Genomic DNA, 24,553 nt, shown 5'->3' with positions numbered 1-24,553 from the left:
AATTAAATCCACACAATACAACAACACGAGAGAGAGACAGAGAGAGAGAGAGAGAGAGAAAGAGAGAGAGAGAGAGAGAGAGAGATCCTAAAGACTCACCTAAACTTAAACTGTCGATTTGGGTTGTTTTTTTTCTGCAGAAGATCTATCTATCTATCTATCTATCTATCTATCTATCTATCTATCTATCTATCTATCTATCTATCTATCTATCTATACGTCACACAACACATCATTTTACACCTATCTCTTTCACACACACACACACACACACACACAGCAGCTCTCTCTCATTCATTGCTGAGCCGCAGGGTAGTAATGATTTCTAATGTTGAACATTAGCCCCAAAGGGCATCATTTAAAGCTCTCCCACCTCAGCCACGAGCACTTGAGGACCGCCTGCACTTCACTCACCTCTTCATTACTCACAACCACCCTTATCTTTGTCAAGACATCCGCGAGCACCATCATAATACTAATTCTTTTCTATTAACCTTCAAGAGCGGGAATAAAACATGGTGAAAGCACTAACAACAGAGTTCTCCATGGAGAGTGAAGCAGAGAGCTGTTGCCATCACAAAGATTTTCCATGTCTGTAACTATTACTCTTACACTGCAGCAATTTACCAGGAATTACAATCCATAATTAATTAGTGAATAACAAGCTTTTATCATTTAATAGGTTATATTTAATATGTCTGTTAAACTAGTTCCTGTTATCAGTTCATTATAGCAGCTACAAACCCCTGTTGTTCCCTCATTAATCTCTCTCTTTTAAGCTAACAAAAGACTATCTCTTAGGCTTAAATAAAACACCTCACATAGCTTCTCTTGTTATTAAGAAATCAGGAAGTGCAAAGTCCTTCTTCCTGAACTCTCTTACATGTTAGAAAACTTAATGACTATCACTGACACCGGAGACTCCTTCTGTAAATGTTAAATAAATGTCCCATAACCTAAAACCTGTCTGCCTCTCTAAGTAATTACAATCTTATACCACAGCAATAAAAGGACATTGTATAAATTAATTAAAAGTTATACTCGTTATCTGTTTATAGTTATGTTGAATGGTATTGAATGTCTACTGCTGTTAATGAGACACAACATTGCAGTCCTCTGTCCTGAAGACTTTCGGTCTTAAATCTGACTGTTACAAAGCACCAACACCGGAGACTCCTCTGAAAATCTGCTAGAACTGCTTAAAATCTTATTTTATTACTTTCTAATTAGTAGAATGTAACCCGGGATTCAAGTTATAGCCTGCAAATCTATAATCAATAGCTGAAAACTGCTCAACACTTTCTGACCAATCAGAATTGAGAATTTAATTGTGCTGTTTTGAATTCTGTTGAAAAATAATAGGACCAGTCAATCCTGTAATTAAAAATATGGTCCATACACTCTACACATGATGCGATTTAATGTTGTGATAGAATTTAATAACTTAAGTTTTTAGGCTTGCATTAGAAGAGAATTATGGGTCAAAAAGAAGGGAAAATGGGTCAGTTTAGTCCATGTGACAAATATGGTGGACAAAGTTTGGGTTGAAACAGGCATGAGTATTCCTATCAACCAAGTGACTCTAATGTGATCAACTTACTAATTATGATGTGACATTTTGTCATGTTAAAATGTGATTACTTCACCGGACAATAGTGCCATATGTGCTGCCATATGGTCCTGTGCCACCATTATAAGGATATGGACAAAATATACAATGAGACTTACAAGAGAGAGTTTGACCTCTTAAAGTGTTAGTGCTGACATTAAATTTCATTTGCATTAGCAAATAATGTAACATGTGGTTTAACACACACACACACACACATCTCCTCAGAGCAGATCAATCCTCCTGGTCAACAACCCACTTATCCACTTATTACTGTGCAACACTATTATCATGGAAAACCTAAGTATACCGATAGATTTGTTAAGTTAATCACTGTGTGTGTGTGTGTGTGTGTGTAAAATGTAATGATTTATGATGATTTATTAAACAGTTTGGATCTATGCAGTTCACTGCCATAGTAATGATAACCGAGCTGCAGGTACTTTAATCCATCATTAAAGAGCACTTGAACAGCCCCATGAGGAAAACAGAGATAAGATGAAGAGATTTAGACAGAGTTGCAGTTTAGTACTGCATTGTCAGTCCTGACTTTAGAGTCACGCTTTTCTACATGTGTCTATGGCTGTGTGATCTGGATGGGTTCATGTTTGGATGTGTAGTGTCTGAGAGTTAGAGGCTTGCTCGTCACTTCATTGCTATATTTAGTCAGATTGTGGCATGTAGGTGACACACGCAGACAGTCGAAGCTGATTGAGTATGACAGCGCTCTGCTCCCTCTGTTAAACTCTTCAAACCCAATAGACTCACACACACACACACACACACACACACACATTTGTCTTACTACCCTTCATTGTGAGGACCTTCCATTGACATCTAATAAATTGTGCTAATATGCAAATATCTGTGTCATTCATACAGCTATCTAATCAGCCAATCATGTGGCAGCAGCACAAGGTTAAAATTAAACATCAAACATCAGAATTGGGAAAAAAATGTGATCTCTTTGACCCTGTCATGGTTGTGGTATCAGATGGTCTAGTTTGAGTACTTCAGATACTGCTGATCTCCTGGGATTTTCCACACACAACAGAAAGGTCCCCAAAAGGTCAAAAATGTCAGATATTCCTATCATTATCAGCACAGTTGGTCCCCAACAATATATTACCCCCACGTGCCCCATATCTCAAAACCTCCCCCTCCACCCCCACGCACCACAAATTATATTGCAAGTGTTTCAAAATTAAAGGATTTGTCAGTGGGGTTGTGACAAACACTTACAGTCTCCTCTTTTATTTTATTAATTTATTTAAAATAACATTAATCATAAACATAAAGGGCATCAAGTGACAAGTCAAGTCCAAAAAAATGCTGAAACATTTATTGAACACGAGTTCACTAAAGCAGGACAATAAATAATGAGGAGAAAACAGAGCTTTTGCATTAAGCCACTTCTGAGTGGTTCAAGTCAGGCCATATAACACCACCTTTTCTTATAACAACATGTCCTGTCATATTTTATCTCTTATGTGTTGTTTGAAGCTGGAGGTGACAGCAGAAATGAAAAGCACTCTTACAAACACCTCCTGACTCTTTGAAATGTGTCTTGTGACATAGATAATGTCCATTTGGGGTCAAAAGTTGTAGGAATCCCTAATACATTTAAATACATATGTTCAAGGCCTGCAACATCCCTAATTGGTGACACTCCTAACCATCAAATGATTCCTTGCCAAAGGAATTTTATCCAACTCTCAGTTTTCCACATAGCTACAGTGTCAGAGGTAACGATACCAGCTTTCGTTCACGCCTGACGAAGTCTAAAATGCAGGACCATGTTTTATTCAAGTCTTCTATGGATGGAGTTGTAAAAAACGGAATGTATATTTCATAGGAACCCAGTGATTAAAAAGTAAAGGCACTGATTTCTGATGTCATTTGCTTCCTAAGCTGCTGAAAACCATTTATATTTTAAAGGTGAATTTTAGAATGTAATTTGGATTTAAAATGGCAGTTAAAGCATCACCAAAATCTCAAACAAGAGAGACAGACAGACAGACAGACAGACAGACAGATAGATAGATAGATAGATAGATAGATAGATAGATAGATAGATAGATAGATAGATAGATAGATAGATAGATAGATAGATAAATTTAGGTTGTATGTTGCTTTAGGTGAAATGTTGATATTACCTTGGACTTATGAACCTTATTGGTCAAGTTCAAAATGTCACAGCTAGGTTTTGTCTGTAGCAACAACTTGTTAATATATAGTTTTGGTTTTCATTCACATTCCTTTTTGTATTATGTCCTAAATTTTGCATTATGTCCTAAATAATCTGGAGTTATCAGGGTTGCTAAAAAGCTGGCTTGAGAAGGACCAAATGTCTTCTTGCTGGAGGACACATGACCTCAGGCATCCCAGCTCTATCTGAAACTCAATAATACATTTGGGACATCTGTCCAAGTCATTAATGAATTAAAGTTCATCTCAGTTCAAAACCATGAATGCTGAAGGCTGCAGATTGTAGTTGTTTCAGCTTTTAAAAATAACATGTGTGTGTTTGTTTGGTAGTAACGTGTTCTACCCCAGTAAGTTCTTTAACATCTATTTACCCATAAAATATTTTATTTACCCAAAAAAGATATGGGAACCTGCACTGTATTTAAAACATACATTGTAGGCCTTCAACATCCGAGAAAATGACACTCTTAATAAATCAATTAATTCCTCGGCATAGTTTTATCCGACAGTCAAATTTCTACATAGCTACTTTGCAAGAGGTAATGACAACTGCAGTACATCTTTAGTCAGTTTGACTCTATTTCCTCCCCTAATTCCCATCTGGAACAACAGTTATGAACAATCTAAATGTGTCTTACTACTTCTTATTAAAAAAACTTCCTCAGTCATCTCAGCTATGGCTTCAGGCAATGCACAGGCTAATGGACTAATATATTTACTAGTTGCCGCTGAATAGTCACGCTGGTGGAAAAAACACCGAGTCACTATCCAGTCCCACTCAGTTAGTTTAAAGACCCTCATGACAGCTGACCCAGGATGAGCCAGACTCATTTTCCGATGCTAATGAGGCTGGAGTTGAGCATGACGATTCAACCTCGGGTCATTAAACAAAACCCTCCCAGACGCTGCTGTAGACAGAGCATCCAGTCTCCAAACCAAGGATCCAGAGCATCCGGTCTCCGAACAATAAGCAGGACTTTGTTAATGAGCTCAATTTCAGAATTGTCTGCTACGTGACTTCTTCCTCCTGGCAGTCTACGCAACTGATTGTAAGAATTGGTAGTTGCTTAATGTGTGTTATATGACACAAAAAATTGACTGATTTATATGCAGATTTATTTGGAAATTTGTAGCCTGTATATGGCTGTCTAAAGATTATAGCTTGTAGTTCATAGCTAGCAAATAATATAGTTTAGCTCTTGACAATCTGAATGTATTTATTACTGGTCATCTAGTAAAAATGAACAGTAATACAACAGATAATGTGCTGAAATATGCCACAGTGCTTGAATAATAATTGCTTTCTTTCATAAGAACAATAATTATCACCATCATCAAACCACAAATATATAACTAGGGATTCACTTCTGTGCTTATTATATAAAATTTTTGCCAGAACGGTAAACTTTAATCATTGTTTACCAGGAGTTAATATTGTTTCTTTCCTGATTGTGATTTGCCATAAAGCGATCAAAACTTCCAATTTCCACATGGCATTGGACATTGGACATTTTTCACTCTTGATACTGTTGATTGAACGTATCTATTTGCAGGAAATCTGCAGGAAAGTAAAAAAAAATGCAGTATTGAATCACTTTCTGATTATCTTATCATCTCCACAATTAACATTATTTGACATATAAATGTTGCATTTGAACTACTTAATCTTAATGGTTTCCCCCCCTTTTTTGGTGTAATCTCTAAATATAGTTAGCTGTATATGTCTCTAATGTTAGCAAAGTTAATAATTTCATTTCATTGTCTATACCGCGTATCTGATCTATCCTCGGGTCACAGGGAGCCTGTGCCTCATCTCAGGTGTCATCGGGCATCAAGGCAGGATACACCCTGGACAGAGTTCCAACCCATCACAGGGCACACACACTCAATCACTCACACAATCACACTACGGGCAATTTAGAGACTCCAACCAGCCTAGAAGCATGTCTTTGGACTGTGGGAGGAAACCGGAGCACCCAGAGGAAACCCACCAAGCACGGGGACAACATGCAAACTCCGAAACACACAGTGAGCAGGAGCGAGACTCGAACCCAGGAGGTGTGAGGCAAACGTGCTAACCACTAAGCCATACGCTAATCACCAATCACCTTGACAGAAACTAAGAGATTCATAATGGTGATTGCCTCATCTCCCTTTTCATTGGGGAGGAAAACTGCTAGTTATATTTTATTGTACTGCGGATGTTATATTGCAGACTATGCAGAATACAGCAAGCTTGGCAGATCTGGTTCCATAAGTGGAATTTGTCAAGGGGAAATGCACATTTTAAAAACTAGCTTCCTGAAAGCGATAACGTGAAAGAGATGTGTAAATCTCCTGTATACTGATATCAGTCTTTAAATAATGAACTAGTGAAAATTCCTGCTTTAATATCTACAAAGTCCTGTTGTTGGCCTCATTAAAATTAGATTCCGAATGTCCTGTAAATATCAGTATATAGTAGCCATTGTTTGTTCTTGCTGTGTTCTTGCTGTGCGGCCCGAGTCTCAAATGATTGCTTTGTATAAATAAATAAATTAAAACAGCAAAGGTTCAGTTCAAAGAATCACCTGCACTTCGTGATGAGCCAACTTCTTTTTAAGTGGTAATGAATGAGCGGTATCACTCACGGCAGTGCAAGGTAAGCATATCTGCCAGCGTCCAGAGCCGAATCAAAGCAGGCCATGTCACTTTGATGTTGGCTGAAGCAATACTGCGACAAGAGAGACACTTGATTGCTTTCAAATATCACTTCCGAATGTCACAGCTGCCCACAGGTTAGTCATAGTTCAAATATTAATGACAGCACTATGAACACCCCAACCAGACAACACAGACCAAAAAAAGCATCTCTGTTACATCCTGTGTTATATGGGTGATGAATTAGTGCTTCCATATTTACCGTTGGCCTTGGCTCTGGCTCCTCTTAGACTACTCTTATTTATGGAATAGAGCTCATATCACAGCTATAAGTACAACATGCTTTCTGATGAAGATTAACAACAGGAGGGAATTTGATTCCAAGCCTCAACCTAGAGTACATACAAATGACCATCAATGACACCGTTAATGTATACAGAACATAATTAATAACAATAATACATGAAATACATTAAAAAAATAATCCAAGAAAAGACACTAAAGATTAAAGATTTAAGATTCATTGCCGTTACAAATTCCTCACATCCACTTTACAGACAAATTCATCCGTATGCAGCGATTTATTACCTCTACCCAAGAAAAAAAAGCTGCACATTTGCTCTTTAGTGGTGAACAACTGCATTTATTATCCTGTCTGATCCTGTCTTTGTGAAGTGTAATTACTTCCCCTATTTATTCATTCTCACTATTGCCACCAAACTGTTTCTCGACGCAAACTTGACAATGAGAAGCAATTAGCGGCGCTAAAAATGCCTCTTGGCTGAAACAAATATTGTTCCAATGTCAAAACAGCGGTTAAAATCTAGGCCGTGGTTTAGTGGGAAGTCCATGCTGACTAAATAAGAGTTGTCTTGAGTAGGCCACCTGGCACCCAAACATAGATTAATTTGTTCCCTGCACTGTTACCATCATTAATCAAGTTGAACTGGCTTTAACCCTTATAGTCTGCTCATGTCTAAATGCCCCATTTGACTTTTTTCTCCCATGTTTTTCTTCCCATTTAGTCACTGACAGTTCCCACCCATTGTCTGACTTGTCTCTTATCAATCTTTCGCTACTAATCTGGGATGGTGAGAGGTAATACTTCCTTCTTGCAGCTCTGCACCGGATCTTTTCAAAATGCTGCTCATACAATGCCACAATGACACCCGGGCATGCTTGGAGGAGTATAATCTGACCTTTTCCATATACAGAGACAGTAATGCCATCTCTCTGAGAGATCTGAGCCAATTAATTCCTTGGCCTCCCGGACATGGGATTCAAACTCGTGGCTCCCAGTGATAGGGTAAACACACTCTTACTGCAGCATTCAGGAGACTTCCAGCTTACATCTTTACCACAAAGCTTTTGTAACACTTTATTGCAATAACTTATAGAAGCACTGCTTTCATTTATGCAATACTTATACTTGTGTTAAATACTTATTTATGAAACAAACACATTAAATGACATTTAACTGGACAAATGGAGGGATGGATGGATGGATGGATGAACAAATGGACGGACAAAAAGAATTGTATACATTGTAACAGTTTTAGAGTTTTAACAGACAATCAACTCTTAAGTAAAGATCATTCAATTCCATGCACCTCATGGATGGATGAATGGATGGATGGGTGGATGGATGCATGGATGGATGGATCGATAGGTAGATGGATGGATGGGTGGATGGAGATGGGCAAATGAACAGATGGATCAATGGATGACTGTATTTATTGATCCTCAAGGGAAAATCTGGGTATTTTTGTGACAATGGTTGGAAAAAAAAGAGAACAATAATAATAGTAATATTAATGATCATTTTCTGTTGACTGGTTGTTCATTTTTTTTATTCTAATATTGAAAGTTATTACCTTACTTTTACTCTTACTCTTTACTCTCTTAGCACTTTCATGACAATTTTTTTTTCCATTTCAGTTTGAGAGACAATATTTGTCCCAGGATGCATGCTTTTTCATTATTTTAAATTTTATGCATCATAATTCTAGCTCTAAATTAAAGCTCATTTAATTCCATGCGCCTATAAGTACAATTATGCCTTAACATATAAGGTAACTTTATTTCCCATCCTGTATCACAGCCAACAAACATGGACACACTGGACATCCAGCAGTGTACACTCAACTCCGTGTTCATAGTCACCAGATTTTGATTACATCTGTCTCCAATAACACACACACACACACACACACAATCACTTTGTGAGGTATACACTCACCTTCCATTTTGTCCTGACATCACTAAGCCTTTTTTTCCCCTCATGTTATAGTTGATCTGGCTTTGTCCTACTGTTTTGTGCATTTTCATATCACTGATACCTGTATACTTATCGCTTGACTTTTTTTTGAACTGTCACTAACCTGCACTTGCGTACCTCTCATCGTCTGATACAACACGCAAAATTAATTCTAAAATACTCCACAATAATTTGTGAAACTCCTATTAGTGACAAACTGGTAATTAACTTCCAAGAAACATTTTTCTAAAAATGGATGACGCAACAGCCTCAAACTCATAATGTTAATATAAGTTTCTTCTTTTACCTGCTTTTTATGTAAAGACAAATCAATATGCCTTTTCAGGTAAGGAATCAAATTTGAGAATTTAACAGAGATATATAAATCCTTTCATAAATCCAGTGCTCAAGAATACACTAATAAAGCCTAGTGTATGAATTTTTTTAAATAAATCCTTGGCTCAGTGTTTCCAATAGCATTAAAAAAAAAAAATAATTTTATCACACTGAATTTATCCAGGTCTGTAGAAAACATAACCAGATACTCTTTCCGAAATACCATCAGAATTCATTTGACATGTGACTCTGTGTAGCATTCAGAACAATTAATATCACTATTAATATTACAGATAACTGTCTACATAACACAGTCATGGCTTTTTAGGTCAATTACTGTATGATTGCTGTAGATCACATGAAAAAGGAAGAATAAAATAGGAATATACAAGTAAAAATAAAGACAAAGTAATCAGGTCACATTTGTTTTGTCTTTTTTGTTTTTTGTCTTTTGTGTTTCAGTGTCCACAAATACGGTGTAATTTTATATGAGATATTTTAATACAACTTTTCCAGTTGTGTTGCTATAAAATGCAAAGAGATGATGTGGTTCAAATGGATATCAACTGCAAGTGAATTTGATTTAATGCCGTTCTTTATAAATATATTTAGGTAATGTTAAAACCATATTATTTTAATAAAAAAAAATATTCATGGCTACATGTAAGTGTCAGACTCTTAGTGTCATTTGTTCGTTTGCTAGATGCTAAAAATATACAGCACTTAACCACACCAGCTATAGTTGGTGAGAGAGAGAGAGAGAGAGAGAGAGAGAATAAAAAAGAAATATGTTGTTTTAATCAGTATAACACCATTTAACACCAAGGACCTGCCAAAGCCTCAGTCTTGTAACCTTTCCAATTACTTTCACTGTAGTAACAATTCTTTATACTGAATAATATGCTTTAACTGATAAGCTCATATACACATACCTACAGGTTGTGTACATTTCTTTTTGTGTGTGTGTTCTGCTTTGTGAGAAACACAGCTGAATTGTTCTCCTGTTTTGACGTCAGATGTTTCAGCAAAAAATCTCCTTTTTGGGCAGCAAAGATTTTTTCCATTCAAATTCAGATGTCACAACATTTACATGACATTGCTACATGCAAAACTCACCAGAACTTTTTTGGCCTTCCGATTCGGAACGGAGAGCAAGGCATGTTGATCCTCTCTTGTTAGACCTTTTTTTTGTGTTTCTTAAGTCCCAGCGTTTAGCACAGTCGACTACTAATCTGGCCTCATCATACACTCATAGAAATACAAGGCCTTGACTACAGCTTAGTGCTCGACCTCACAACTGTGTGAAGCTACTTCACTTTAGATCACTTTTCTATAAATATTGCATTCCTCTTCATTTGGATCAAAGTGCCTTCCAAATGAGCATCTAAGATAAAATCTAATCACAATTTGCTAAACTTAAACAAAGTTACATTAACATCCTTCAGAATGAACGCTTATGGGAAAATTAAATTGTGGGTTTTTCTAAATAAGGCCTGTGATTTGTTCAGCTCTAATATAACTACTTAATATTTCCAAATAATATCAGATCAGAATCTTTCCTTTATATCAGACACATTATAGCCACTGCTGTGATCTGATCAGCATCATATTCTGCATGCAAAAAAGGTCATCATGCGCTAACAGCAAAAATACTGACAAACCACAACTACAGCAATAAATCCACTGGTACAGGTATGCTATGTAGGTAGCACTCGCTGTATCCTCTTCGAAGCGGACGGTCAGTGCGATGACGAGGAGTCGAGTGTGGTTTGCGGTAGGCTCCTGTTTCCCAGGACTGCTAAGAGCTAGAGATGCACAGAGAGGCAAAGACGCCAGTGCCCAGTGCTGCAGAAACCTGATAGAGGCTCTGGCAGGCTGACCTTCAGGGCTGGAAGAGCTCACTATCCATCTGCCTTCACACACTTCCTGTCAATGCGAGCACGCGTGCATGCACGCAAAAACTCACACATACACTTTCACGCATGCATCCTACTTTGCACCTCACCCGCTCTGTCCTGCCAACACTGCAGAACTGTCTACTGTTACTGTGGCAACCAGACAGCGGGGCTGCAGTGTCTCGCTCGTATTGGGACCGCTCTCTGTCTGCCTCTGCATCACTACTGCCATGCTCACACATGAACTGGACCATGCAAACTTTCACACTACTGAGGAAATCATGATGAATAAAAAAAAAGAGAGAGAGAGAGAGATGTTCTAGTAGGATTGCCAAGTTACTTTAACAAAACCGCATTACAATTCAAATATTTAAGCATTTTGAGATATTAAGATAATATAAGCTATGATTAGATACTGACATGACACTATAGTGAATATAAGACAAAAGAAAATATAGAAGAATATTTCAATAAGTTACAAATAAACAACTGTGTAAATAAATACAAAAACTCTAGAGAATATATACATACAGTACATGTACAGAATAATGCTGTACTAATCAGGTTATAATAAATAATAAATATTATTATAGAAATTAAAAATAATATACGTACATACACCAAAAACTTCTTATAGAATTTAATGTTTCAGGCGTGTGTGTAAGTGTGTGTGTGTGTTTTAAACCAGCAATTAAGTAAAGTATTGTAGATTGTTCATATTTCTTGAACCACATACAAATGCACCAGCTTTAACTCATCTTCATGCAGAAATAACTCACAAGGACTGATGGCTTCCTATTCACTTTGTGCACAGTAAGAAGAGAACTAAGGTAATGAAGCCCTTTGGGGAATGCTGTTAGAGAAAAATAAATAAGAATGTCATGTGGCTCAACATAAAGTAAGAAAGCATAGACCAAACTTTACCACTGAACTACTGCAGACAGGTACCGAGTGTCATTCATTCCCTATAAGTACAGATTTATTGCAAATAAAGTGGCTGAGGAGTTTAAATACTCACCATAAGCTCTGAGCTCTGGAGAAAGACTTGTCAACTCTGAAAGGACATAAAAAGTTTTAGTTTTAGAGAGCACATAGGTTACTAGATTTCATCAAGTTCTAGTGAAGTAAAAATCCCACACTCGCATCCTCACAGTAACCGAGCCAGTGCAAACTGCGTACTTTAAGTCAAGATGGGTTACATTTTTTTGTTTCATGTCGACACAAGTAAAATCCAAAATTTTTATTGGTGCTGTTGTTGTTTGTGCTCACAAGTTAATTTGTTGCTCTGGCAGGTTGGGTGTAGTCGGCCAGGTTGGTGGGATTGTTAACACATTCTGATGCAATATATTTTATAGGGTTAATCTGAATACAATACCTTTCAATTATCTTTATATCTGTATATTTAACTGCTACAGTAAGGATTAAAATTATTAAAGGTAATAAAAAGTATAATTGCTGTAAGTTCTATCAGCCAGCTCATTATTACCACCACTGAAAATTAGATGACTACAAAAAACCTCATTACAGAGATGTGCTTTTTCATGCCACAACTTCGGTGTAGCACACGGTGACAAGACACATTATGCAAGTGTGAATGCTCAAGGTAATAAATAATGTATGAAATCCCGGAATCCTCAGTAATGTCAGAAGAAAGGATTCCGGATTCCACAGGATTCCAGACAAAAGCTGCCAGGTTTTATATAATAGACAATCAGAAACACTGAATGAAAAAAAAAAATACAGTAGTTAAACCCATCAAATTCAAGGAATAGGGAACACGTGAGTATACGTGAAAACAAGGACTGAAATTGGAACTGTTTGATTATACTTAATGCTGAAACAAAGAAACAAACAGAAAAAAAAAACAGAAGAGCATCAGTAATCAGAGGAGTAACACAGGACAGGTGATCACAGTCAGGTAACAAACCAATGAAAAGGAATGGGAAGGGAGTAAAGTGTGAAACAGGACCAAAATAGAAACCAATACGTAATGACCTGATGTTTTTTGCTACGGGAACCACAGCATGAAGGAGAAACCTGTGATAGTTATTCTTACAGGCAATAAGAGAAACTGATCTGATTAAATATTGCAGATATTGTAGATATTTCAGGAGAGCACAGAGTGACCATTCTCCGCTGTTCATCAACAGATCCTCTGTGGAGATCGTCAAGAGCACCAAATTCCTTGGTGTTCATCTGGCAGAGAACTTCACCTGGTCACTCAACGCCAGCTCCATCACCAAGAAAGCCCAGCAGCGCCTCTACTTCCTGAGGAGACTGAGGAAAGCCCATCTCCCTCCCCCCATCTTGACTGTGTTCTACAGGGGGACCATCGAGAGTGTCCTGAGCAGCTGCATCACTGCCTGGTTTGGGAACTGCACCGTCTCGGATCGCAAGACCCTTCAGCGGATAGTGAGGACGGCTCATCGGAGTCTCTCTCCCCTCTATCACAGACATTTACACTACACGCTGCATCCGCAAAGCTAACAGCATTGTGGCTGACCCCACACACCCCTCACACACACTCTTCACCCTTCTGCCATCTTGAAAGAGGTACCGGAGCATTTGGGTCCTCACAACCAGACTGTGTAACAGTTTCTTTCCTCAAGCCATCAGGCTCCTCAACACCCAGGACTGAACTGTACAAACTCTCTCTCTCTCTCACACACACACACACACACACACACACTCAGGACTGAACTGTACAAACTCTCTCTCTCTCACACACACACACACACACACACACATTCAGGACTGAACTGTACAAAACTCTATGTCTCTCACACACACACACACACACTAATGATACCCCCCCAAAAAACAAGGCACTAGTCGTATGCCTTAATTTCTCATGTAACAGCTGTTCATGCTAATTGTTAGAGCTAATTGTTCATGCGCAGAATCTGTATGTGTTGAATGCAGATCTCTAAGCAGATAGCATTTTTTGAGCGGAATGTCCCTATTGTAAAAATGTAATAAATGAGGATATGAAGCTAGTGGGTGCAAGTGTTGAGGATGCAGAAGATAGGGAAAGGTGGAGAGAGACGATTCGCTGTGGTGACCCCTGAAGGGAAAAGCCGAAAGAAGAAGAAGAAGAAGTCCCTATTGTAAAACAGCTAACAGCTAGCATTTTTTGCAAAGTGTCCTTCTGAATGTGAGTGTATTTAAAAACCCTTTTTGCTTATAAACTGGTGTACCATTCTGCTGCAGAAAGGAAATTGACTTATCAGAGATCTTTCACTGCAACATACACTATATTCAACAGCTCTGTATAGCTAAATTGCCATTTGCTAGAGAACACCAGAATTGGCAGGTCCATCATTGGCGCTTGGTTCTCTTCACAGATGATAGCAGGTTCACACTGAGCAGGTGTGACAGACGTGAAATAGTCTGGAGATGCAGTGGGAAATATTATGCTGCCTGTAATATCATCCAGCATGACCAGTTTGGTGGTGGGTCTGGTCAGTGATATTCTGGGAAGTATATCCTTGGAGGGTCATACAGACCTCTAGATGCTAGCCAACAATCCTCTTATTGCTGTTAGTTACCGGGATGGAATCCTCAAAGTCACTGTCAGACCTTACACTGGTGCAGTGGGCCTGGGTTCCTCCTGGTGTATGACACTGCCTGGCCTTATATAATCAATGTGTGTAGGCAGTTTCTGGATGATGAAGGCACTGATGCCATTGACTGCCCCTCACATTCCCCAGACCTGAAACCAACTGAGAACCTCTAGGACACTCCAGGAGCTCTCTGATGCCCTGATCTAAGTCTGGGAGGAGATCTTCGACCATCTCATGATGAGCATGCCCAGACATTGTCAAGAGTGCATATATGAATATGGAGTCCAAAAACACTACTGACTTACATTGAGTTGTCACGATGAAATTCATGAAAGTTATATCAGCCTGTCATTTAATTTTTTTGCTTTGATTTTCTGTGTAATTTTGAATCCCGCCCCCAAAGAGTTTGAATCCGAGGCCCTCCAAGCTGCAACTGCTGGGCCCCTGAGCAAGGCCCTTAACCCTCAATTGTATAAAATGAGATAAACTGTAAGTCACTCTGGATAAGGTCGTCTGCCAAATGTCAGAAATGAAATGAAGACTTGCTGATTTTGGTTTCCATTGACCATCATTTTGTTCATAACAAATTACACAATCCTTATTAGTAAAAATGTTTAGACTGGAACACACATTAAACTGTAGAATACACATCTGACACTGGTCTGAGACATTTTTGGTCAATTGAGACAATTTCAGTCCTACTCTAGTTAACACGAAAGCTTCTTTCACAATGATGTCAGCAACTTGAATTGCTACTCTGAGGTCAAGAGAGCATGTGTTAGAAGTGGAACAGATGTACCTCTGATTTCTCAGTGTGCTGCTGTCTGTAAAGCATATGGAGAAATTACTGGGGATAAGTCATTTGACTGGGCACACAGTGGGGTTCAGATTGCTTGCGCATGACTCAGTACCCACCCAGTCCCTTAGCCCCTGAGCACATAGACAGCTTTCCCAATCAGAGTGCCAGAAGAGTAGAAGGACTCCCACTCGCCTCTTCTGTCTGATAGAGATGTCCTCATTCAAACTTTTGGCTTACTTTGTGAAGTATTTAAACTTTTAACATCGATGCTAATATGGGCTGTGGGTAGTCGTGGATCACTGAAGTGTACAACTGCTCTTCCGTGTTCTCTGCTTTAATGAATTCTTTTTTTAATTTTCTGCTTTAATCTTGTCACAGCGTTATATGATTACAAATGCAACCTGAATCCGTGTGTTACATAAATATCTTAGCAGCATAAACACATCGCAAAAAAACACAGCATGCCCAAACAGATGCTGCTATTGTGAATAAATCATATTCTGTTTAATGCTCATCTGTGCCTTATAAGAGAAATTACTTTTGAAGCCAGTAGATGGAGCTGTCGTCAACACTCCTGTACAGCTGCAAAGATTTCATTACAGATGTCAAGGATGCCAAAGACAGAATGTTTGTAAATTAAAACAATGTTTGTTGGATTTTATTTCATTTGATAATAATAGCTTATTTTTGGTCAAAGGGCAACGGCAAATTTGCTGTTCAAAATTTGATCAAGTATGAAGGTTAGTTCTATTTTACAAAATAGTTTATCAGAGAATTACAGTAAATATACCCGACGGTGTGATTTAAGTCATATAAAGTGCTCAAATCTGTTATAAAAATTGAATTACACACTCTCAGGATTATCATGCAACATAAAATAGGTCTACACTCAGGCTAAATTACACAAATAATTTAGTAATAATTTGATATTAATGGTGCCAGCTTGTTTGCATCCAAATTTTATTCATTCAGAGTCGCAGTGGAAGAACACTGAACACAGAGCAGAGCTGGGATTGAATTATGCAGGAAATAAATCCATTTTTCTATTCTGCACCAATACACTGAACAGACCAATAAGGTTTCTGTATAGAGATACAAGCACACTTGTGTGTCATGTCAACAAAACTTACCCGGCTGTTCAATATTTCAACACTCCTGCTGTTAAGCACTCTCTCATATCTGCTGTCATTTTCTTTCCAAAGCATTTTGCTTTGAACAGACAGCCCCCTGTCCCTGAGCAGGCGGGAGAGTGGGCTGCTCTGGGAATCCAGTCCTTTTACTCATGCTTCTGTCCTGGATTAGGCTGCATGTTCACTGGATTCATCAGCCACCATCTGACAACAGCTCTGCTATCCCTGTTCCTGTGTTAGATTCAGAGGTGGGATTTATACTGAGGAACTGCAGTTACGGGTTATGTACCTCATCATCTTAACTTCTTTTTTTTTGCATACAGGCCCATGGTAGAGTGTTTCATTCCTAGTAACATTTTATTTACTGAGGCTTAAAAGAGTGTAACAGGTTGCCAAGCCAAAAGAACCACAATAGCAAAACCAAAAACACATCAACATTACAGGTTTTTTTTGGGTTGCTAACACGCATTATTTCAACTGAAGTCACATTGGCAAAACTCTTCACACAGTCAGCAAAACCGAAATCTATGCGGACCAAACTGTGAGCCATTTTTCACTGCTTTCACACTGACTCTTCCATAATCCATGAACTATTATTCTGTCATTCACACTCCAGCACCTGCAAAACACTATATGCTTGCAGCCCATTATTCACAACTGTTAAAAACACATTCAAAACAGAATGATGGCAAATTCAGTGAAGACTGACAGTAACCATTTTCTTAGCATAATACTTACAGAAAATAAAATGATAATAATAATAATTCCCAGCACAGCATATTGCAATCTAAAAGCTTACTAATGTTACCAGTTTTAGTCTTGTTTTAATCCTTGAAAAGGGTCCAGCTTCTGAATGATTTTGTTCCATGGAAACACGGATCAAGGAAAACAGGATGGTGGGAAAAGAAGAGTGGCAGCGAGCAGGATAATTGCATTCCTGATTTCTTGTTATAGTGGATGTACTTTAGAGCAGTCAAGATGCTATTCTTATGCTATAATAGAATGAAATACTGATTTATGTGCAAAATCATTCAAACTACAAAGAACTCAGAAGTTCATCATTTCTGTAATGCTCTGTAACGTTGGTATTTTTAGGCCGGTGTGTTGTGACTGACAGTGTATACTTTCTAAATGAGAACTGTTGCCAGTGCTATGAAGATAATAACCACATGGCCAAGATTCATGCTGTTAATGCACACTGTATGAAGAGTTTCTATAAAGTGTTTTTTTAACAATTTAAAGAAACTGTAACTCAAAACAGACAAGGCTGGTCCTTACTGAACATTAAATGGATATGGCATATGACTATCACAAGGAGATAAATGCGTATTTTCAGTCTGTTATCCATCTCTTCGCCCGATGTTACCTATGTTATTATTCTAATGAGTCGTTGCACATCCTACTAACAAAGTTCATAACATATCAATAATACCATCATATAAGTGTCCTTGCTAGAATAAAAGCATCAGCAAGGCAGCAACAAGTGTGTAATTTAATGCTGATATGTAACCAAATTTGCTTTTGTGTTTTTGAGATTGCTGGTGTGGTTATGTTTGAGTTTATGGATTTGTCAGTGTGTGTGTGTGTGTGTGTGTGTGTTTTCTTACATCACATTTCTTGTTAATGTTTTTCACATTTACTGGTCACCTTATTTATTGCTCTTCTTTGCCCCATATCAATTTTATTAAGCATTATAAGCAGTATATAATAATTGTGTATAATATTATAATAATATAGTATAATAATTGTGACAAATCATGATTCTCCTTTGACAGAGCCATATTTCACAGAGTTCAAGAATGCAACTCTAACTCGAATAATACAAAGATGCTTTGCAGCTGGGTATTTGTAATGCATTCATGCATTTTGCTGTCGAAATAGTGAGTGTCCTTCAGAGGCCAAGGCACAAAAGCAGAAAAGCTGCTATTACGTGTACAAGCATATCGTCAATACAGACAGAAAACACAGCGGCACTGGAAGAATGAATAAACAGCTGCTAATGTGCAGTCCATTTGGTAGAGCTAGCCCCTAGCCCTTTTTCTGACAAACAGTACAACCTGTTACAGGCTGTAATTCTCAAGAGACCTAAAGCTTGTCTTCAGCATGGATTTATAGAAAACATGTTCCATGTAATATTTGCTTTTGTCTTATTGATTCTTTGCTGAGGGAGCTCGGGTCAACAGCTAAAGTCGTCTAAGAGCCTGGTAGCTCAGCTATGAAAACATGACTGTGAGTTTAATCCATTTATGCACTGAAGAAGCAGGTCCCTGATGGCTTTTAAAGAAAACAGTACAGCAACTGTAATTAAATTCACTTGTGTCTATAACAATAAGACAGCTGGAGAAAGATTATGCTGGGGAATGAAGAAGGAAGTTTATATCAAGGTTGTAAATAAAGGGTGCTTGAGAAAGACAAATTACTACACTATAATTATATTGTTATTATATTGTGATTGCATTGTGCATCAATATATATTGAAAATACATGTGTTTTTTCTTTTTCATGAAAATGCTACGGTGGTCCAGAAATACAAACAAAAACACAACAGTAAAACAGAAAGGACAGGTCATTATTTAACATCACATTCTTGTTTTTGATACAGCATGTGACTATCACAAAGACAAAGAACTGCACACACTCGGTCTGATGTCTAGTTTGCTTGGTTATCAACATATCAGCAGTTAACAGCATTGTTGAGGCGGGGGTTTTTAGTACCTATTCATTCTTGCAAAATATCTAAAATAAAATCACAAAAATACTCTTACAATAAATTTGAATAAATGGAGTGATAGGTTTATTCAGGCCTATATTTCTTCTATTGTAAATCTTCCATCTCTTCGTTTTCCATGGCCTCTAGACGATCAGCAAAGAACATGTCCAATGTTCATATGTCATACAGTGAGGGAAAAAATTATTTGATCCCCTGCTGATTTTGTACGTTTGCCCACTGACAAAGGAATGATCAGTCTGTAATTTTAATGGTAGGTTTATCTGAACAGTGAGAGACAGAATAACAAGAAAAAAAATCCAGAAAAACACATTTCAGAAAAGTTATACATTGATTTGCATTTTATTGACGTCAGACATTTCTTGTAGTTGGCCACCAGGTCTCTCACATCTCACATCTCAAGGAATTTGGGCCCACTCCTCTTTGCAGATCCTCTCCAAGTCATTAAGGTTTTGTGGCTGACCCTTCAGCTCCCTCCACAGATTTTCTATGGGATTAAGGTCTGGAGACTGGCTAGGCCACTACAGGACCTTAATGTGCTTCTTTTTGAACCACTCCTTTGTTGCCTTGGCCGTGTGTTTTGGGTCATTTTCAGGCTGGAATATCCATCCATGACCCATTTTCAATGCCCTGGCTGAGGGAAGTACATGGCTCCGTCCATCATCCCTTTGATGCGGTGCGGTTGTCCTGTCCCCTTAGCAGAAAAACACCCCCAAAGCATAATGCTTCCACCTCCATGTTTGACGGTGGGGATGGTCTTCTTGGAGTCATAGGCAGCATTCCTCCTCCTCCAAACACGGCGAGTTGAGTTGATGCCAAAGAGCTGGATTTTGGTCTCATTTGACCACAACACTTTCACCCAGTTCTCCTCTGAATCATTCAGATGTTCACTGGCAAACTTCAGATGAGCCTGTAAATGTGCTTTCTTTAGCAGGGGGACATTGCAGGCGCTACTGGATTTCAGTCTTTCACGGCGTAGTGTGTTACCAATTGTTTTCTTAGTGACTATGGTCCCAGCTGCCTTGAGATCATTGACAAAATCCTCCAGTGTAATTCTGGGCTGATTCCTTGCTGTTCTCATGATCACTGAAACTCCATGAGGTGAGATCTTGCATGGAGCCCCAGACCGAGGAAGATTGACAGTCCTTTTGTGTTTCTTCCATTTGGGAATATTCGCACCAACTGTTGTCACCTTCTCACCAAGCTGCTTGGCGATGGTCTTGTAGCTCATTCCAGCCTCGTGTAGGTCTACAATCTTGTCCCTGACATCCATGGACAGCTCTTTGGTCTTGACCATGATGGAGAGTTTGGAATCTGATTGATTGCTTCCTTCTGTGGACAGGTGTCTTTCATACAGGTAATGAGCTGAGATTAAGAGCACTCCCTGAGAGTGCTCCTACGGTAATCTCAGCTCCTTACCTGTATAAAAGACACCTGGGAGCCAGAAATCTTTCTGATTGATAGGGGATCAATCAAATACTTATTTCACTCATTAAAATGCAAATCAATGTATAACTTTTTTGAAATGCGTTTTTCTGGATTTTTTGTTGTTATTCTGCCTCTCATTGTTCAAATACACCTACCATTAAAATTACAGACTGATCATTTCTTTGTCAGTGGGCAAACGTACAAAATCAGCAGGGGATCAAATAATTTTCCCTCACTGTATATGCCTATTTCAAAGCCTAAAAAAAACGTCTGGGTAATACAATATATTGCTAATATATAAGGATGCCTGCCCATGACCCCTAGTTGAGGATTTTCCTCAAGTTTTTACCACAAAGTTGGAGGTACCTGATTGTCTAGAATGTTTTGTATCATTAAAATTGCCCTTCACTGGAAATAAGGCCAGGTCCATAAAGACATGGTTTGCCAAGTTTGGTCTAAAAGCACACAGATGGACTGAGCATAACCCTAACCTTAACCTCAGTGAACACCTTTGAGATAAATTGGAATGCTAACTGCATTGCCAGGTCTTCTTGCCTGATATCAGAGCCTGATCTCACTAATGCTCTTGTGACTGATTGGGAACAGGCCAAACTCTAGCAGAAAGCCTTCAAAGAAATAACGTAAATGCAGATAATCCGTTCCAGCCACTCAAAAATATTACCAATATTACCAATACGAAGCGTATGTAAACTGTATGTCTGCTTACAAGGAACTGACCCAAGCCAAGCATTACATGTCAAGGGTCCTCACTGGAAGTCGTGCTACCAAGCTTGGGCTAAAAATAGAACAGACCACCCACGTCACGAATCTGTCAACCAAAAACACGTGAAAGTTCACGTAGCTTTTGAATGCATACTGAAGGCAATGTTGGTATCATTGCCTTCTTTCGCTGACTGAAAAAAAAAAATCGTAAAATAAATAAATCGTTAAATTCTTAAGGAGAAACTTCATAAGGGAGAACATTCGTATGCTGAGGTTCCACTGTATGCTAGAGAGAGAGCTTTGCACAGTACTGTATTTAAGTGCAGCATATCGGACATAAATGCATTTTGACATGTAATCCTGATTAAATGCTATTAGAAATCTGCTCAGATGGTGTTTAGGGTCAGGTATTAAGGTGGCCTTGAGGCATTACACTGATATGCAGCTTGGCTATCGTGAGAAACACACCCAGCAGTCTAAACAACACTTGCTGGTATCTATATGTATTTTCTACAGTCACCACCAGGACACATTTTGCCATTGCAACTATGCTATTTTGCATAATGACTGCACAGTGAGTCTCACAACACAACATAGATTTGAATTATACTCATGGTCACAGTTTTAAGAAACCTAGGATCACTCTGTCTGTTGGGAATAAACGTTTTAGATCAAGGCAAACATGGATTATTCGGTTTGGCTATATGTAGTCTTTCAAGATGGCACTTTTACAGCAGCCAATCAGCTTTTTCCCCACAGCGCAAAAAGTTTACATGCCTTATGTCACAGGATAATCTGAGAAAATAATTCTTTAGGACCAGTTTGTAATAAGGACACCTTGTGTGATCACCAGGAAAGGTGTCTCGGTCTAAAAATCAGCCTAATTATCCTCTAGTGTGTGGCACGGACATTAGTGTGAGGATGTCAAAATTAGACACAACACTGACGTTACTGTGTTGAAAATAAATCAGTGGGAAAATAGAAATTGGTGCATCATTCTAAAATAGATCAGGATTAAACTTCAAACCACTGACATTATCATACTGAAAAAAAAATATGACTAATAAAAATATATGATCCATTAGAAATGTATTTGACCTGCCATTCACTGCCTTACAATAAGCTATACTAAATCCCTGCGATGTTTATAATATAATTTTCCCTGCTTTGATCCTGATCTTGGGTTATGGTCTGTGTGGTGTTTCACATGATTGTCCCCTGTCTATATATGTTCACTGGTTTTCTGATAATGTGCCACAAATTGCCCCTATAGGTGTGAATGAGTGTTATGTGTGCATGGTTCTCTGCGATGCTGCCTTCCATTCCCTCCTCACACCCAGTGTTTCTGAGTTCTGGACCACCTTTACATTAGTGTGTGTGTGTGTGTGTGTGTGTGTGTGTGTGTGTGTGTGTGTAAGAAAAGATATAGTGCTCATTGTGCCTGCAGTGCCTTGTGAAAGTAAGTAATGGACGTTGGGAATCTCTGGTACACCTACATATACACAACTTTGTTTATTATAATGGCCAGCTCTAAAACTACACTTTCACATATTTGTCCATGTTCAATGTATTTAGTGACTATGATAATTCAGATTTATCCCACTGATTCAATGTCTCCCTTTCTGAGACACATTATCTGACATGTACCAGACGTGTCAATATTTGATGTTTGACGTAACATTTGAGTGATTTTAAATGCCAACATGCTTCTTTGAAAATCTACTGACGATAAAATATGATATGAAATGTTGATTCTACATCTGCAAATATAAATCAACATGAAGTCAGCGGTGTCCAATCTTATCTGCAAAGGGCAGGAGTGGGTGCAGGTTTTCATAACAGTCAAGCCAAGCAGGAGCCACACCTGATTCCACCTGTTTAATCAGTTGATCTTGGCTTTCAATACTCATTTGTGGCTTCTGCTTGATTGGAATGAAAACCTGCACCCACACTGGCCCTTTCCGGATAAGATTGGACACCCCTGACATAATTGCTCGATATAATAAAAACTGACATCACACTGGGACGTTATTTTAATACTCACTGTTATAAATACTATGAATCAAAGGGGAGTCCAAAATCAAAATATCACAATGGGCAGTTCTACAGTAGGTCATACACAATAGAGGCTCAGTGAAACACAATCCAAAAGGCAGATCCAAAAGCATAGTCACAAAGACAGGCAAAAGATGCACAGAAGATCAGAAGTAAACCAGAGCAAGGTGATACCCACTACCGGAAAAAAAACCCCCAGAAAAGCCAGGCGAGGTCAAACACAGGCTTCAATTAAAGAAGACTTATTAGGAGGTTATATATACATATATATATATATATATATATATATATATATATATATATATATATATATATATATATATATATATATATATAGTTTTATTCATAGTTCTGGGACGAAATAAGCATGACCAACAAGGAAAAGGTTACAATTTAGGGGAGAATGCCCTCTGGTGGGTGGGTGGTGAATTGTCTGCGACAAACAAGACAGAAATGGGCAAAATTGTGGTATTACCTTGAGAAACTGGAAGGTCTGTGATAAAGTCAATAGTGATGGGTGACAGTGCCTGTCATGGGATTGGTGGTGACTGAGCACTGGCATTGGCAAATTGCTCAGTCTGGGGGTCACAGAATGCAGCCAGAACCTATTTTCGACTAACCTTTTTGGCTGTTAAATGCCAGGATGCATAGAACAAGTTTTTGAACAACAGGTTTTGGGATACAAATGTCCTCCCCAAGGTGGGGCTGAGTCATCTTGTCTTTGAATACAATTCATGTTTTAACAGTTGACAGGAGCTGCAATGCATGACTGAACAGGACGGTTTCTCAGGAACTCATTACTTGAGGGTTATCACAGATACATGACAAGATGTCTGCCTTTGTGTTCATGGATCCAGGTTTATAGCAGGGTGAAGTTAAAGCATGTAATCAAGAGGGACCACATGGCAGGGTATGGACTTTTGATTTTTTGCCTGATTTGGCATACTCTAGGTTCTGCTGAGCTGTGAGGATGTAAAGCAGGTGTTCAGGTCCTGACACTCTTTCAATATAGCCTTAATGGTGAGCTGCTTCCTCCTCCTTCCTGCTACCTGTGAGGGTTTCCTAGGTCATAGTTTAGTTCTGCTCGTGTTTTTTTCTGAGAGAAAAAGGCACAGGGGTGAGGTTTGGTAGGATTATCATGTTGTTGAGATAATATGGCTCCCACTCTATTTTCAAATGTGT

The 24,553-nt window shown here is 38.5% G+C and overlaps 1 protein-coding gene across 15 annotated transcripts in view; it reads right to left on the bottom strand.

Annotated features, from left to right (window-relative positions):
- Positions 1–24,553, bottom strand: part of rap1gapa (RAP1 GTPase activating protein a) — a 117,347-nt gene that overhangs the window by 50,236 nt on the left and 42,558 nt on the right. For all 15 annotated transcript variants that reach the window (XM_058409055.1, XM_058409057.1, XM_058409062.1 and 12 more), the window contains exon 2: positions 11,964–11,999. Coding sequence is in view for 13 of the 15 variants with exons in the window: in XM_058409062.1 (XP_058265045.1) it covers positions 11,964–11,999 (36 nt within the window). In the remaining 2 variants the exon portion in view is untranslated. The remainder of the gene's footprint in view (positions 1–11,963; positions 12,000–24,553) is intronic.

The sequence above is a fragment of the Hemibagrus wyckioides genome, linkage group LG15, assembly GCF_019097595.1.
Source record: "Hemibagrus wyckioides isolate EC202008001 linkage group LG15, SWU_Hwy_1.0, whole genome shotgun sequence".
NCBI classification, from domain to species: domain Eukaryota; kingdom Metazoa; phylum Chordata; class Actinopteri; order Siluriformes; family Bagridae; genus Hemibagrus; species Hemibagrus wyckioides.
The sequence above is the reverse complement of the archived record's forward strand: the minus strand, read 5'-3'. Positions and strand labels throughout refer to the sequence as shown.